The sequence below is a fragment of the Thalassophryne amazonica genome, chromosome 12 (assembly GCF_902500255.1).
Source record: "Thalassophryne amazonica chromosome 12, fThaAma1.1, whole genome shotgun sequence".
In the NCBI taxonomy this organism is placed as follows: domain Eukaryota; kingdom Metazoa; phylum Chordata; class Actinopteri; order Batrachoidiformes; family Batrachoididae; genus Thalassophryne; species Thalassophryne amazonica.
The window spans coordinates 8,780,269-8,794,863 of record NC_047114.1 but is presented as its reverse complement, the minus strand read 5'-3'; the positions used below and the strand labels follow the sequence as shown (position 1 = coordinate 8,794,863).

At 43.9% G+C, this 14,595-nt stretch overlaps 1 protein-coding gene across 4 annotated transcripts in view; it reads right to left on the bottom strand.

Moving 5' to 3' along the window:
• Positions 1 to 14,595, bottom strand: part of LOC117521363 (WD repeat-containing protein 37) — a 68,262-nt gene that overhangs the window by 38,580 nt on the left and 15,087 nt on the right. For 2 of the 4 annotated variants that reach the window (XM_034182652.1, XM_034182654.1), the window contains 3 exons: positions 10,751 to 10,847; positions 10,362 to 10,457; positions 10,087 to 10,151 (listed from right to left, as the gene is read on the bottom strand). In XM_034182652.1, coding sequence (XP_034038543.1) covers positions 10,087 to 10,151; positions 10,362 to 10,457; positions 10,751 to 10,847 — 258 coding nt within the window. Of the gene's footprint in view, positions 1 to 3,242; positions 3,570 to 10,086; positions 10,152 to 10,361; positions 10,458 to 10,750; positions 10,851 to 14,595 lie in introns of those variants that run through there. The other 2 variants (XM_034182653.1, XM_034182655.1) reach the window with 2 other exon arrangements.

The window sequence follows — 14,595 nt, the reverse complement described above, 5'->3', positions numbered from 1 at the left end:
CAAGTCACATCTGATCTTTTAAAAGTGGTGTCTTCCAGCTCTTGATTGGCTGAGCACACCTGATAGAGTTAAGTGCCTGGTAGTGGAACTGGGAGAGTTAGAAAACATGCAGGGCAGGTTCTCTCCAGGAACAGGAGAGCACCTGCTTTGAGATTATCTTTCACCTGACCACACTGCTTGATGCATGAGATGAGCACCTGAGGTGTGCACGCTAACATCTGTAAGTTGTCTTGTAAATAACTTCAGAGGTGTTATCTGCTTTACAAAAACAGTGTTTTCAGATTTAAATGATTTATTTCTCACAAAGTTTTACAAAATATGAGGAACATATTAGATTCATTCAGAAATAAGCTGTTTCAAAGCATTTTCTGCCATCTTAATATCACGTTGCCTTTCTTTACACTAACTGGCAGTCGCCGTGTCCTTCCCAGTACCCTCGGGCAGATCAGGGGGAAGCCCTTACGTGATCTATGATGTCGCTACCAAATCTATGTCATATTGTCTGACCGCTAGAATGTCAACACAACAGGGGTCAAAATTCTAAACTGGTTTCCAGACAGTGAATTTTTTTTTTTTTTTTAATATTGGCAATATCCAGTGGTGGGCACAGATAACCCAAAAAAAAAAAATCAGCTTTGATAACAGATAATCAGATAACTGAAAAGTTATCTTTTATTAAGCTAAACCGATAAACCACCCAAAAATGTATCGGAAGTTACAGATAACTGAAAAATTCCAGTATTGTCTCCGGTACACTTGCAACTACGAACAAGCAGATTTTGAGTTTTAACACCACGATCACTTTTGGTAACATCAAAGGCAACGACAGACCCAAACAATGAGTCAGCACTTCTGTCTTTGTGCGTCCTGCCCCCTGCTGGAAGCTCCTGTTTACTACATGGCTTCCAGTAGAGACACAAGCCGAGAGGAGCCATGAAGCTCAACTCTCTACTCGATCACAGCACTGCCGTCAGGTGGAGGTCTTAATAAAACATTGCTGACTTATGGTTTGGTGTATAAATAAAATGAATACTTAAAGAATAACTCCATTAATGTCAATTCTATCATTTGTATAAAGTTAAAATATATATCTTTTAATGTTGAATAATGCACTAATTCTGAAGTTTTGTAACAAACACAGACAGATGGCAAAGGATTCTGGGCAAAATGTGCCTCCGCTAACACTGATTGGTTGACTCATTCATTCTATGTAAACCAACACAATGTGAGGTGTGTCATGTGTTGGTGTTTACAGATAAATGTGCTTTTAATAAAATACGCAATTTTTTATTTGTAAAAAAGGATTTTCAAAAACAAAACAAAAAAAAAAACAAAAAAAAAAAGCCAAGTTGTAATTAGATAACTGTCTGATATAACCGGTGTCAAAATAAATAGAACACTGCCATGATCTACTGGTGCCAGTGCAAGTTTTGGCCCTTTTTCAGCTGATTTTTCATTTGTGCGAGAATTTTTTGGATCGCACCGAGTTTCAGGTTAATCGTGCGTCCTGCATCATCTCACGACCACCTCCTGATCGGCGATAGTATGGTCAGATGAAAATCAAACCTGTTTGATCTTCTGGTCGGTCGCCATGAGGGTATCCCGCTGCTCAAGTGCTACAAGCGTCCAACCTCTCGCACTGTGCCTGTGCAAATACTGCAATTTTTATTTATTTTTTAAAAATGTTTTTTACTTTGATGCCTCCCATCGAGAGTTTTTGTAAAAAATAAGAAATGTAAATTAAGTTTGAAAAAAAAAAAAAGCTTCTGTTTACGTTTTGCTTCTGGAAACATGAGTCCGACGTGTGGTTTTTGAACGTACTATGTGTGAGAGAACATAAATCGGGCGCTCTGAACTTTTATACCATGCGGTTCTGTCGTACAGTTTGAGCTGGAACCGAGTACAGTGATTGAAAATATCATACAGTGTCTGCTCAGCTTCAGGACGAATACTGCCATGATGACTACTAGCCAGTAGATGGCAGCAGAGACCATGAAAATTTGCCAAAACAAAATTCCAGATAATCTGTGTCTGCTACGTTTAGGATGCATGGAATTTATTAAATGCAAACGCAACAACAACATCTATAAACCCAGAGAATATATTCACGAGAGTGTTAGGCACAAGAGTTCAATGCTGTTGTCCGTGGAGCCTGATCAGAGTGTCTCAAATGCATTTCTCCTGTCATGAAAGTACTGAGATTACCCTACCCTACCCATAATGCACTGGGCACAGCATGTCCACACTAAAACCTTAAAAATTAGCGCATTACTTTAAAACTAAAACATATATCTGATATTTTCACTTTATAAAACTTCAGACATGATGGTAATGTAAATAACTTGTCGAAAATTAGTTTGGTTAAAATTTGAACCATAAATTAAAAATGTATGCCTCTGGATGACTTGGGTGATATTGCCGGCGTACCAGTATGGGGTTAAAAGAAATTAGTTTTTTTTCTTTTTTTGTGACCGGTTGTCCTTTGCCTGCAGAGGATAGAGTGGTTTCTTCTAGAAGCAGCTCTCCTCTGTTTGCAAAGGGTAGAACTACACATCTGCTACAAAACATTTAACAGGTAGGTGCTCAACTGATTTGAAATGTTATAAATGTTTGCAGTTGTTCAGCTTTGTCTACGTTAACGGTATAAAAATTATCGGACAAAAATTTATCGGAAGATAATTAGTCTGATAATGGTTTTCGAACTTACCTGAAAAGATAATCCGATAATGAAAACATTATCTTCGATAATTATCGGTTATATTGGAACTGTGCCCACCACTGCATATACGTATTCACTGATTGATTTTTTTTTTTTTTTTGCATGCTCAACTCCTCAGCGCCAATAAATAAGGAACCAGGTAAAATCAGCTTCTAACACTAAGCATAAAATTATGGATTAGTTCTACTTTAAATGAACCATTTACAGCTCTGCGATCTTATCCACATCTAATCTAATTCTGATATAGCTAAGGGGTTTCCAGCAGACCACACACACAAACGGAGCCACGTTGTTCAAAAGCAGCCAGCGAAAGCGCTTCCAATTTGAGTTTTATTTAATGAAGGCACAAAAAGCAATTTGTAATAACAGCTGCAAGTTAAAGATGTTTCCACAGTGTACCATTATGTCAAAGCCCATTTTTAGCTCAATTAAATCCAGGACCGTGCAACTGAAATGGGCATTAGTGAGGTAATAAAATTGGATTTTAGCTCAATCATAATGTAGTAAAAGCTCAAACTCCTACATTTGAATGACCATGTGCCACGGGGAGGGCGTGTCCACCCGCTGGCTGGCCTGTTCATGCATAGTGGCACACAGGGGGAGAAATCAACAAGTTACCCATGAGTCTCCACCCCACAACTCCCAACTGGTCACGCTGAAGTTTCGGGATCCACCTACTCTTGCATGGCAAGAATTTGAACGTGGCTAAGAGCAAACAAAGGTGAAAAAGACAGCATTCTTTTCTTCAACATTCAAATGCCACATTAACAGGTGCAAACCTTCCAGTTTAACCGTATTGTTCTGAATATAAGATTACCCTGATTATAAGACCATTCCCTTTTTTCAGGACATATTCGTGAAATAAATGGAAAATGGACTACTTTTATATAGCACGTTTCCATCTATCAGAAGCTCAAAGCGCTTTACATTGATGCCTCACATTCACACACACACACACCGATGCCAGGGTGCTGCCATGCAAAGTACTCACAACACACCAGTAGCAACTTAAGCCTCTGTCACACACAACCAGAATGTGCAGGAAGCAGGCCGACACGGCAAAAAATGGTCATAATCCAGATGCAGTCGGGAGGAAAAGAGGCGTGGTCAGCTGTGTCAGAACGCAGACAGACTGTTTTAAAATTTGTAGTGAGCTTTCCCACTATACTCGTGGCAGCAAACTTTAATTTATTTTTTCCTCTCACAACACAACTCTACATCGTGATTTCTGGTAGGATTATCACATGGGATTTATGTTTGGCATCGTTTCCATCATTCCCCTGACCCACTGCGCTGCAAAATGCTCCTGGAAGTGAGATTCATGTTTCAATCAACACTCAACATACTCAATGCACTGAGTGTTTCTTTCTCTTTTTGCTCTGTATGCACCACTCTGCATTTAATCATTAGTGATTGATCTCTGCTCTCTTCCACAGCATGTCTTTTTCCTGATTCTCTCCCCTCAGCCCCAACCAGTCCAGGCAGAAGACTGCCCCTCCCTGAGCCTGGTTCTGCTGGAGGTTTCTTCCTGTTAAAAGGGAGTTTTTCCTTCCCACTGTCGTCAAGTGCTTGCTCACAGGGGGTCATTTTGACCGTTGGGGTTTTTCTGTAATTATTGTATGGCTTTTGCCTTACAATATAAAGCACCTTGGGGCAACTGTTTGTTGTGATTTGGTGCTATATAAATAAAATTGATTTGATGTTCCAAGTCATATGTCCGACAGAATGAAATGTGATTAAGCAATGTTTATTACAGTGGTGAGATCTGTACAGCTCTGAGCCTCTGATGTGAGGTGTGACAGCGTGCGCACCTGCCCGCCAGCCGCCGTGGTGTCACAGATCTGATGGGCACAATATTTCACATTTTTTACGTCACCCATGGGGAGGAATATTATTTGTACTGTAAGGTCTATTATGGATATAACAGCCTGTGCAGATCTGCAGCGCCGTGCCACACACTGACCTGAATTGGACACGGTGCTTTCGGTTTGTTCGCGCTGTAAGTAAGTAAACTTTATTTATATAGCACCTTTCAAAGATACCGATCACAAAGTAATTTACAGAGTGCAATTAACATAGATACAAAGGCATAGAACACAACAAAGTTAAACACCAAAATAAAAACAAAAAAGCAGTGCCACTAATTAAAAGCTTGTCTAAATAAAAGTGTCTTAAACTGCTTTTTAAAGGAATCAACAGAGTCAGCCACACGGAGAGACGGGGGCAGGACGTTCCACAGCCTGGGGGCTATTGCTTGAAACGACAGGTCCCCCCAAGTTTTAAACCGGGTCTTAGGGACCTTCAGAAAGTTCTGGCTTGAGGAACGAAGAGAGCTGTCAGAAGAATAGGGGGTTAACAGGTCTATGATGTATTGGGGGGCTGTGTTCACATCCCCTACACATGGATGGCTGCGTGCCACATACATATTAACAATCAACGGTTCCTTTGCGCTCCAGGGGGAGCATTATAAATGGATAAGTGGCACGTGCAGGTCACGGCGGCAGGCTTTGCCATGCCCGATCCATCTCGAGGTTCCCTCATATGCGCTAATCGTTTCGGATACTGTTTATAGTGCAGCAGATAACTGAAACAATCATGCAAATGGTGATAAAAGCATCACATTCGGCAGAAATACTCCTTAGACACTCCTCTTTTGAAAGAAAACAATTGGCCACTTGACTTTTCAATCGGTGGCCAGGAAGGGGTCAATTGAAGAATTACACAGAGGTCAAAATTAAAAGATGCTCCAATCATCCATCCATCCATCCATCCATTTTCTTCCGCTTTATCCAGAGTCGGGTTGCGGGAGCAGCAGCTCAAGCAAAGCCGCCCAGACCTCCCGATCCACACACACCTCCCCCAGCTCCTCCGGGGGAACCCCAAGGCATTCCCAAGCCAGCCGAGAGATATAGTCCCTCCAGCGTGTCCTGGGTCTTCCCCGGGGCCTCCTCCCAATGGGACGTGCCCGGAACACCTCTCCAGCGAGGCGTCCAGGGGGCATCTGGAAAAGATGCCCGAGTCACCTCAACTGACTCCTTTCGACGTGGAGGAGCAGCAGCTCGACTCCGAGCTCCTGCCGAGTGACCGAGCTCCTCACCCTATCTCTAATGGGGCGCCCAGCCACCCTGCGGAGGAAACTCATCTCGGCCGCTTGTACTCGCGATCTCGTTCTTTCGGCCATGAGCCAAATCTCATGACCATAGGTGAGGATCGGAACGTAGATCAACCGGTAAATCGAGAGCTTTGCCCCCCCCTACTCAGCTCTCTTTTCACCACGACGGTCCGATACAGCGTACGCATCACTGCCGATGCTGCACCGTTCCATCTATCGATCTCACGCTCCATCCGTCCCTCACTCGTGAACAAGACCCCGGGATACTTAAACTCCTCCACTTGAGGCAAGGACACTCCACCGACCTGAAGAGGGCAAAGCACCTTTTTCCAGACGAGAACCATGGCCTCGGATTTCGAGGTGCTGATTTTCATCCTGGACGCTTCACACTCAGCTGCAAACCGCCCCAGTGCACACTGAAGGTCCTGATTTGACGAAGCCAACAGAACCACATCGTCCGCAAACAGCAGAGACGAGATTCTGTGGTTCCCAAACCAGACCCCCTCTACAACCTGGCTGCGCCTAGAAATTCTGTCCATAAAAATAATGAACAGAACCGGTGACAAAGGGCAGCCCTGGCGGAGGCCAACGTGCACTGGAAACAGGTTTGACTTACTACCGGCAATGCGAACCAAGCTCCTGCTGCGGTCGTACAGGGACCAGATAGCCCTTAGCAAAGGACCCCGGACCCCGTACTCCCGGAGCACTCCCCACAGGGTGCCCTGAGGGACACGGTCAAACGCCTTCTCCAGATCCACAAAACACATGTAGAGTGGTTGGGCGAACTCCCATGAACCCCCGAGCACCTGATGGAGCGTGTAGAGCTGGACCAGTGTGCCACGACCAGAACGAAAACCACACTGTTCCTCCTGAATCCGAGGTTCGACCATTGGTTGAATTCTCCTCTCCAGTACTTTGGAATAGACCTTACCGGGGAGGCTGAGGAGTGTGATCCCCCTATAGTTGGAACACACCCTCCGGTCACCCTTCTTAAACAGAGGGACCACCACCCCGGTCTGCCAATCCAGAGGCACTGTCCCCGATTGCCATGCAATGTTGCAGAGGCGTGTCAGCCAAGACAGTCCCACAACATCCAGAGACTTAAGGTACTCAGGACAGACTTCATCCACCCCAGGAGCCTTGCCACCGAGGAGCTTTCTAACCACCTCATGATTTCGGCCTGGGTAATGGATGAGTCCGCCTCTGAGTCCCCAGTCTCTGCTTCCATGTCTCCAACCTCCCCCGGGATCTGGGAGAAGCTCTCCCGGAGGTGGGAGTTGAAGACCTCGCTGACAGAGGGTTCCACCAGTCGTTCCCAGCAGACCCTCACGATACGTTTGGGCCTGCCAGGTCTGACCGGCTTCTTCCCCTCCCAGCAGATCCAACTCACCACCAGTTGGTGATCGGTCAACAGCTCTGCCCCTCTCTTCACTCGAGTGTCCGAGACATGTGGCCGAAGGTCAGATGACACGACTACAAAGTCGATCATCGACCTCCGGCTCAGGGTGTCCTGGTGCCACATGCACTTATGGACACCCTTGTGCTCGAACATGGTGTTCGTGATGGACAAACTGTGACTAGCACAGAAGTCCAACAACTGAACACCACTCGTGTTCAGATCAGGGAGGCCGTGCTTCCCGATCACCCCCCTCCAGGTCTCACTGTCGCCGCCCACGTAGGCGTTGAAATCCCCCAGGAGAACAATGGAGTCCCCAGTCGGAGCACTATCTAGTACCCCTTCCAGGCACTCCAGGAAGGTCGGGTACTCTGCACTGCTGCTCAGCCCGTAAGCCGAGACAACGGTGAGAGACCTGTCCCCGACCCGAAGGTGTAGGGACGCGACCCTCTTGTTCACCGGAATGAACTCCAACACATGGCGACTGAGTTGGGGAGCAATAAGCAATGCGACCCCAGCTCTCCGCCTCTCCCCGTGGGCAACGCCAGAAAAATGAAGCGTCCAGCCCCTCTCCAAGAGTTGGGTACCAGAGCCCAAGCTGTGCGTGGAGGTGAGCCCGACTATCTCTAGTTGGTATCGCTCAACCTCCCGCACAAGCTCAGGCTCCTTCCCCCCTAGCGAGGTGACATTCCACGTCCCAACAGCCAGGGGCTGTGAGCATGGACCGGGCCGCCGAGCCACCCGCCCTCGACCGTCACCCAATCCTCTCTGCACCCGACCCCCATGGCCCCCTCTGCAGGTGGTGAACCCACAGGAGGTCGGGCCCACGTTGCTCTTTCGGGCTGAGCCCAGCCCGGCCCCATGGGCTAAGGCCCGACCACCAGGCACTCGAGCGCTCACCCCAACCCCAGGCCTGGCTCCAGGGTGGGACCCCAGCTCCGCCATACCGGGCAACGTCTCGGTCCTTGATTTTTTACTGGTCATGGAGGTTCTGAACTGCCCTTAGTCTGACCCGTCACCTAGGACCTGTTTGCCTTGGGAGACCCTACAGGGAGCACAAAGCCCCCAACAACAGAGCTCCTAGGATTATCCGGGTATGCAACCTCCCCCACCACGATAAGGTGGCAGCTAGAGGGGGAGTGCTAGTTGGGGGGGGGGGGGGCTCCAATCATATTGAAAAATATTCCACATTACTTGCCTGATCATAAAGATTCCAAACAGGTATAGTTTGGACTATCTGTGTCTGAATTCTATGGAGTTACGGGATAAAAACAGCAAGAATGGTGACAAAGCTCAGTTTCATTTTGTACAGGGGTCAAAAGTTAAAGTTGCTCCAATTTTGGTAAAAAGTGATGCAAATTATTGGTTGAGCTAATAGGATTAATAAACGGAATAGTTTCGACAGTGTTGAATGCTTGGTCTTTAAAGTAAAGGTCAAACAAGGTCTACGTCTATTGGATTCTATGACATGTGACATATGTTACCCCGCAATGTGATAAGTAAGGATGATACATGGTCCAAACTATTCCTTTTTAAAACTGTGTTAACTCAACTAGTAATATGCATCACGTTTTACCAAAATTGGAGTAACTTTAACTTTTGACCCCTGTACAAACTGACACTGACCTTTGTCACTATTCTTGCTGTTTTTATCCCATAACTCCATAGAATTCAGTTACACACCATACCTTTTTGGAATCTTTATGATCAGGAAAATAATGTGGCATAGGTTTCAATATGATTGGAACACCTTCTAATTTTGACTCCTGTGTAATTCTTCAATTGACCTCTACCTGAACGCCAACTGAAAATTTAAGTGGCCAGTTGGTTTTTTCAAAAGAGGATTGTCTGAGGACTATTTCTGCCAAATGTGATGCTTTTATCACCATTTGCAGGATTCCACTCTAAATATTCTCTTATCTGCTGCACTATTATGCCGCCTTCAGAATATGCAAATTGCAGTTAGATAGCACTCAGACTGCCGTCGGATAGGTGTCCCATCTCAACGGCACCTGGGGGGTTTTGAACATGTGCATCACACTGGGGGCCGTCGGCCAATTTTGACCAACTATGTGGACTTCCACAGATGGCTGTCAGAACGTTTTGGAACTGAAATCCAACACTTTTTGGATGTGCGCCGATTCGTCATTCCGGCGCCATTCTGCGTGATTCCGGCTATGTGTGACACGAGTATTGGGGATTAAGGACCTTGCCCAAGGGCCTTGATTTTCAGCTCAGACAGGGATTTGAATCGAGGATCTTCTGGTCTCAAGACCACTGCTCAAACACTACACCATCACCTCCCCAGAAAAAAGCCTTTCTGAAGACCCTTTTTTTTTGTTGTTGTTGTTAAGAGCATGTTTTTATTTGAAAATACTGTCAATAAGACCTCATTTCATGTAGTGCTCCTGATATTTTTTCCCCAACTACATGCTAAAAGACAACTGTGTTTAGGCTTCAAGTAGGTTTTACTGACTTCTAGCAATTTAAGACTGTCTTTTTAGGCTTTCCGTATTATAACATTACACTCTCATGCCATATTTCTTGGCCACCTGAGAGTTGTTTGATGAGTATGCTGCACTTATTGCCGTGAGCTTCAAGTTTTAACTGACCCATTTTTTGAACCATGCTCTTTCCATGATGAAAATCATGTAGTATTGTAAGCTATTTAGTAGCGGGTCTTACATTTGGAACAGTACGGTAGTTTCACATTGTGTGCTGTAATTCACATAATTTCGAACTATTCTCCAAACAGCATTATACACAGCATTTGGAGAGCAGAATTCCATCTACCAATTTTAGTCAACATTTTTTTTTTTAATTTGCATAACTGTTTTACAAGAACAGGACAATATTTACCTTACTAGTAGATGCTTTGTAGGTCGTCTTCAGTTTCTGAGAGAGTTGACTGGTGCTATGGCTGGCTGAAAATTGTCAGAAATTAAATGATAACATATACCTTCTTTATTCTTAAAAATCACAGATATGAGGAAGAGAACATGAATAGGTTGACAAAGAAAAAACAATATTGCACTTGATGGAATGTTAAACACTTCTCATACACATTTTACAACAAATTCTAGCTATTTATTCCTAGAAAAGACAAATGTACAGTAAGAGTCTAGAGATCTCACCTTTTGTTTTAAGTGCTCCTTTAGCTAAATCTGCTCCTTCAAAGGACTGTCCTTCTGCAGCTAATCGATCGTTCAGCGTTTCGATTTCTCTACGCACTGAAAGTCAAACAGTTCACACGTTACTGTTTACAAAACACACCAATGGTTCCCCACAAGTCAATGCCAAAAATGTTTAAAATTTTGTATTTTTAAACACCGCCAGCCCTCTAACGGTAATTAAGGAACACTGAACTGATGCTGGAGAGGTTTTTTTTTTTGGGGGGGAATCAAAGCCTATTTTTAGCTCAATTAAATCCAGGATTGTGCAACTGAAATGGAAATGCAGCGAGATGACTTTAGCAAAAATAACAATAAAAACGGGTGGGGCAACACCGACTGTCAGCACTTACACTCCAGGTTTTCTATGTAGAGATTCTCAAACTCCCTCTCGATCTGACTGAAGAGGTCCAGCAGATTGCTCCTCACATGCAGGGGCAGTTTGGATTCCTGTTGAGAAAAACAGAAATGAACAATGAAAAGTGTGGCTTGGGATGATGTCATATGTAACTATGTTATTACAGAAAATTGGAAAACACTTGGGTCAACAATTACCGGCACAGCTTATCGGTGCCGATAATCTGCAATATATATACAGTGCATCCGGAAAGTATTCACAGCGCTTTACTTAATCTACATTTTGTTATGTTATAGCCATATTCCAAAATGGATGAAATTCATTTTTCCCCTCAAAATTCTGCATACAATACCCAATAATGACCAGATTATTTATTTTTTTTAGATTTTTGCAAATATATTAAAAATGAAAATAACGATGACTTCCAGTTATGGCATCGGATTGATGAGACGCACGTAAGTTGCTCCCTGATACTTAATACTTTTTCTTCCACCTACACACTGAGTTTTGTCACAAATTTTGCTTACTAAGCCACAAGAAGCTCCATTACACCGCAACGGAAGTCAGAATGAGTAAATCTCACAGCAGCCATGGTAAGAATCAACATGAGCTAACTCAGCACTTTAGCCCACTCAACAAAGAGGCTAACAAGACAGCTAATGATGAAGCAGCTAGCGCGGAGCCGCTAACATTAAATACATTAGTTGGCAAGTTGGGGAAGCTGCATAAAAGTGTAACGGGTGAGCTCACCGCTTTGATGAATGCTGCATTGGCTCCAATCCAAGCCTCACTTCAAATGATCACCAAGGCCCTAACTTCACATACCACCACCATCGCTGTTATGGACACAGCCCTCACTGCTTTGGAGGAGGATGTGACCGCGCTGAAATCACAACTGGATATTAGCAAGAAGGAGAACAAGAAACTTCAGCTGACCATGGAGGACCTGATGTCACGCTCTAAAAGAAAGAACCTCTGGGTAATTGGTGTCCTGGAGGGAGCGGAGGGAACTGACTCCGGGCTCTTCATGGCCACACTTCTAAAGAAAGTGACCGGGGATGCGGGATGGGCTGCAAGACCTGGAGCTTGAGCTAGAATGCGTACATCACAGTCTGGCCCCAAAACCGCTTCAAGGATACCGGCCCTTTATTGTTCGCTTTTACAAACATATCCACAAAGAAAAGGTGTTGCAGTGGGCAAAGAAAAACCACAATGTCTTGTACTTGGGACAGTCCATCAGGATTTTTGAAGATTTCAGCCATGCAACAGCCAAGAAGTGGGCCAGCTTCAACAAGGTGAAGAGCCAGCTCTACAAAGATGGAATATGCTTTGGTGTTATCTATCCAGCCTGCCTGCGGATCACCATGAACAGACAGACACACATTTTTGACTTGGCTGAGGAGGCGGAACGATTCTATTTTGGACAACAGAAGTAAGTGGAAAATACAGACTAAGGTAAAATCGATTGGTTCACTGAAAACTGAATGATCATTAAAAACACTTCTGGTATATCTAGGAACATTTATTTCAGTCTCTTTGTTACAAAGAGCATGGTTGATTCTGTCTATAAGTGTGTAACAACTGATTGGTAATTAAGGGAAGCAAACCAAATGGGTAACTGGAGGTTTGTAATTTTTCCTGCTAGCTCATCTTTTTTGATTTTTTTTTTCTTCTTTTTCAGGTGAGTTTAGGACAAATTTAGTGTGCAATCTATTTGTGATGGCAATTATGCCAACAGTTCTAGTTCATATATGTGGGGTTTTTTTTGTCTGTGTCCTTTTTGTTGCCTTTTTATTGTTTTCTATTTCTACAACTAATTTACTCTGTTGCAGTGTCCATACTGTTATATCTTTGCTGTACTGGTTGCATGCCATTGGGACAATTATCTATGCCATATTGTCACAAATTATATAATCTAACTGTAGATGACTATTTTAGACCCGATGGATAGGCTGGGTTCCATTGGGTTTACAAACTGGAATGTGAGGGGACTTGGTGGACCTATTAAAAGAGCTAGAATCTTTTTACACCTTAAGCAGCTGAAATCAGAAATTGTTTTACTTCAGGAGACCCACATGCGTGTATATGACCACTCGACACTACGGAAACCTTGGGTTAGACAGGGGTTTCATTCTGTCATACCAGCGTGGGTCTAGGCCTTGATCCTTTGCCTCTACCTTTGGCTGACCTCCTGCCCCAGCTTTGATGTATTAGTTTTTTTTTCAACATGTGGTTATTTTTTGTTCTAGTTTTGCTTTGTTACTTTGTTTTGTTACTTTTCATTCTTGAGCCATTATCCAGTTCCGTTCTAGTTTTGTTCTGCCAGTTTATGTGTGCATTATTTATAAGATTAGATAAAACTATATTGTCCGTAAAACGGAAATTTGACTTGCATGAGCTGCCGAAGACCCAAGACGTGAAAATGCATCAAACATTCATGATAAAACAATCAACATAAAATTATTTTAAAACTAGTGTGTGGTCTGCAACAATGTGTTCATTTGGTGATCATTGTTTATCAATTGTTTGTTTTGCTTCATGTAGTTTGCTTTTCTTATAGTTTGTTTACCACCTTGTTTTCCTAGTTTAGATTTGCTTAAGTATTTATGTTCCATTTTCAGTCCTGATGTTCATACCCTGTTCTTGGTTATGTTATTCTGCCCTCAGTTTTTATTTTACTTTTGTTCATAGTTCTCAGTTTCCATCACACCCAGTTAATTAGGTTCACTCCACGCCCTGCACCTGCCATTATGTTTTTTCCACTCACTTTGATTCAATTTTTTGTTTCCATTCACTCACGCTCTTGCACCAGCTCACGTGTCTTTGTCTATTACATCACGTCACTTTGTGCACTCCCTTCCTCACTGTCTTGCTCCTTCCATACGCTTTGTTCACTAGCCATGCCCCCTTTCTAGATCCTTCCCCTCACATGCACTTTGTTAACACTTGTTTATTTAATCTCCTCCCAGCCACCACACCTTTGCCAGTTTGTCGTTGCTTGTAGCACATATTCCAGCCTTTTGATCACAGTCCTGGTTTGTTTAGCTGTGTACCGTCTTCTGGATTGTATTTCTCAACAACGTCTTTTGCCTCATCCCTGACTACCGTGTTTGCTTGTGCCTCTGACCCCTGCTGAACTATGACTGCGTTTTTGCCTGTTCCTGCTTGTACCTCCACTCTGCTGCTTGACTGCCTGTGTACCGAACCCAAAACTGGAATAAAGACAACGATTTCTTATACACCAAAGCCTGGTTTAGGAGTCTGCATTGCGGGTCCAGCCGCTATGGGTGTCAGGCAGCCGCCCGGCGTGACACATTCAAGTTTTAATAGCCATTCAAGAGGCACAGCAATATTAATACACATAAAATTTCAGGTCTTACCTGGACAAATTTTACCAGACCCAAACGGTTGCTATATTACTGTGGTCGGCAAACTATCCTCTTTATCCTCTTAATTTAGCTGAAGTAACAACTAGTCTTAAATTAATGCAGAATGGCAAGGCACCGGGTCCGGATGGCTTTCCAGCAGATTTTTAAAGACATTTTCTGATCAACTTGCCCCCCTAATGTTGGATATGTTTCACTGAAATGTAGATCCTCCCCCAACTTTAACCCAAGCCTCAATATCACTTATTCCCAAACCCAATAAAAACCTGGAAGAATGCAGTAATTAGAGACCCATCAGCCTGCTCAACAATGATGTGACGTTGTTAGCTAAGGTTCTGGCTGGCTGTTTGGACCCCTGCCCGCTAAACATAATCTCTAGCGATCAAAATGGCTTTATAAGGAGCAGGCAACTATCCTTGAACATTCATCGGCTACTCAATATTACCCTTTCTGA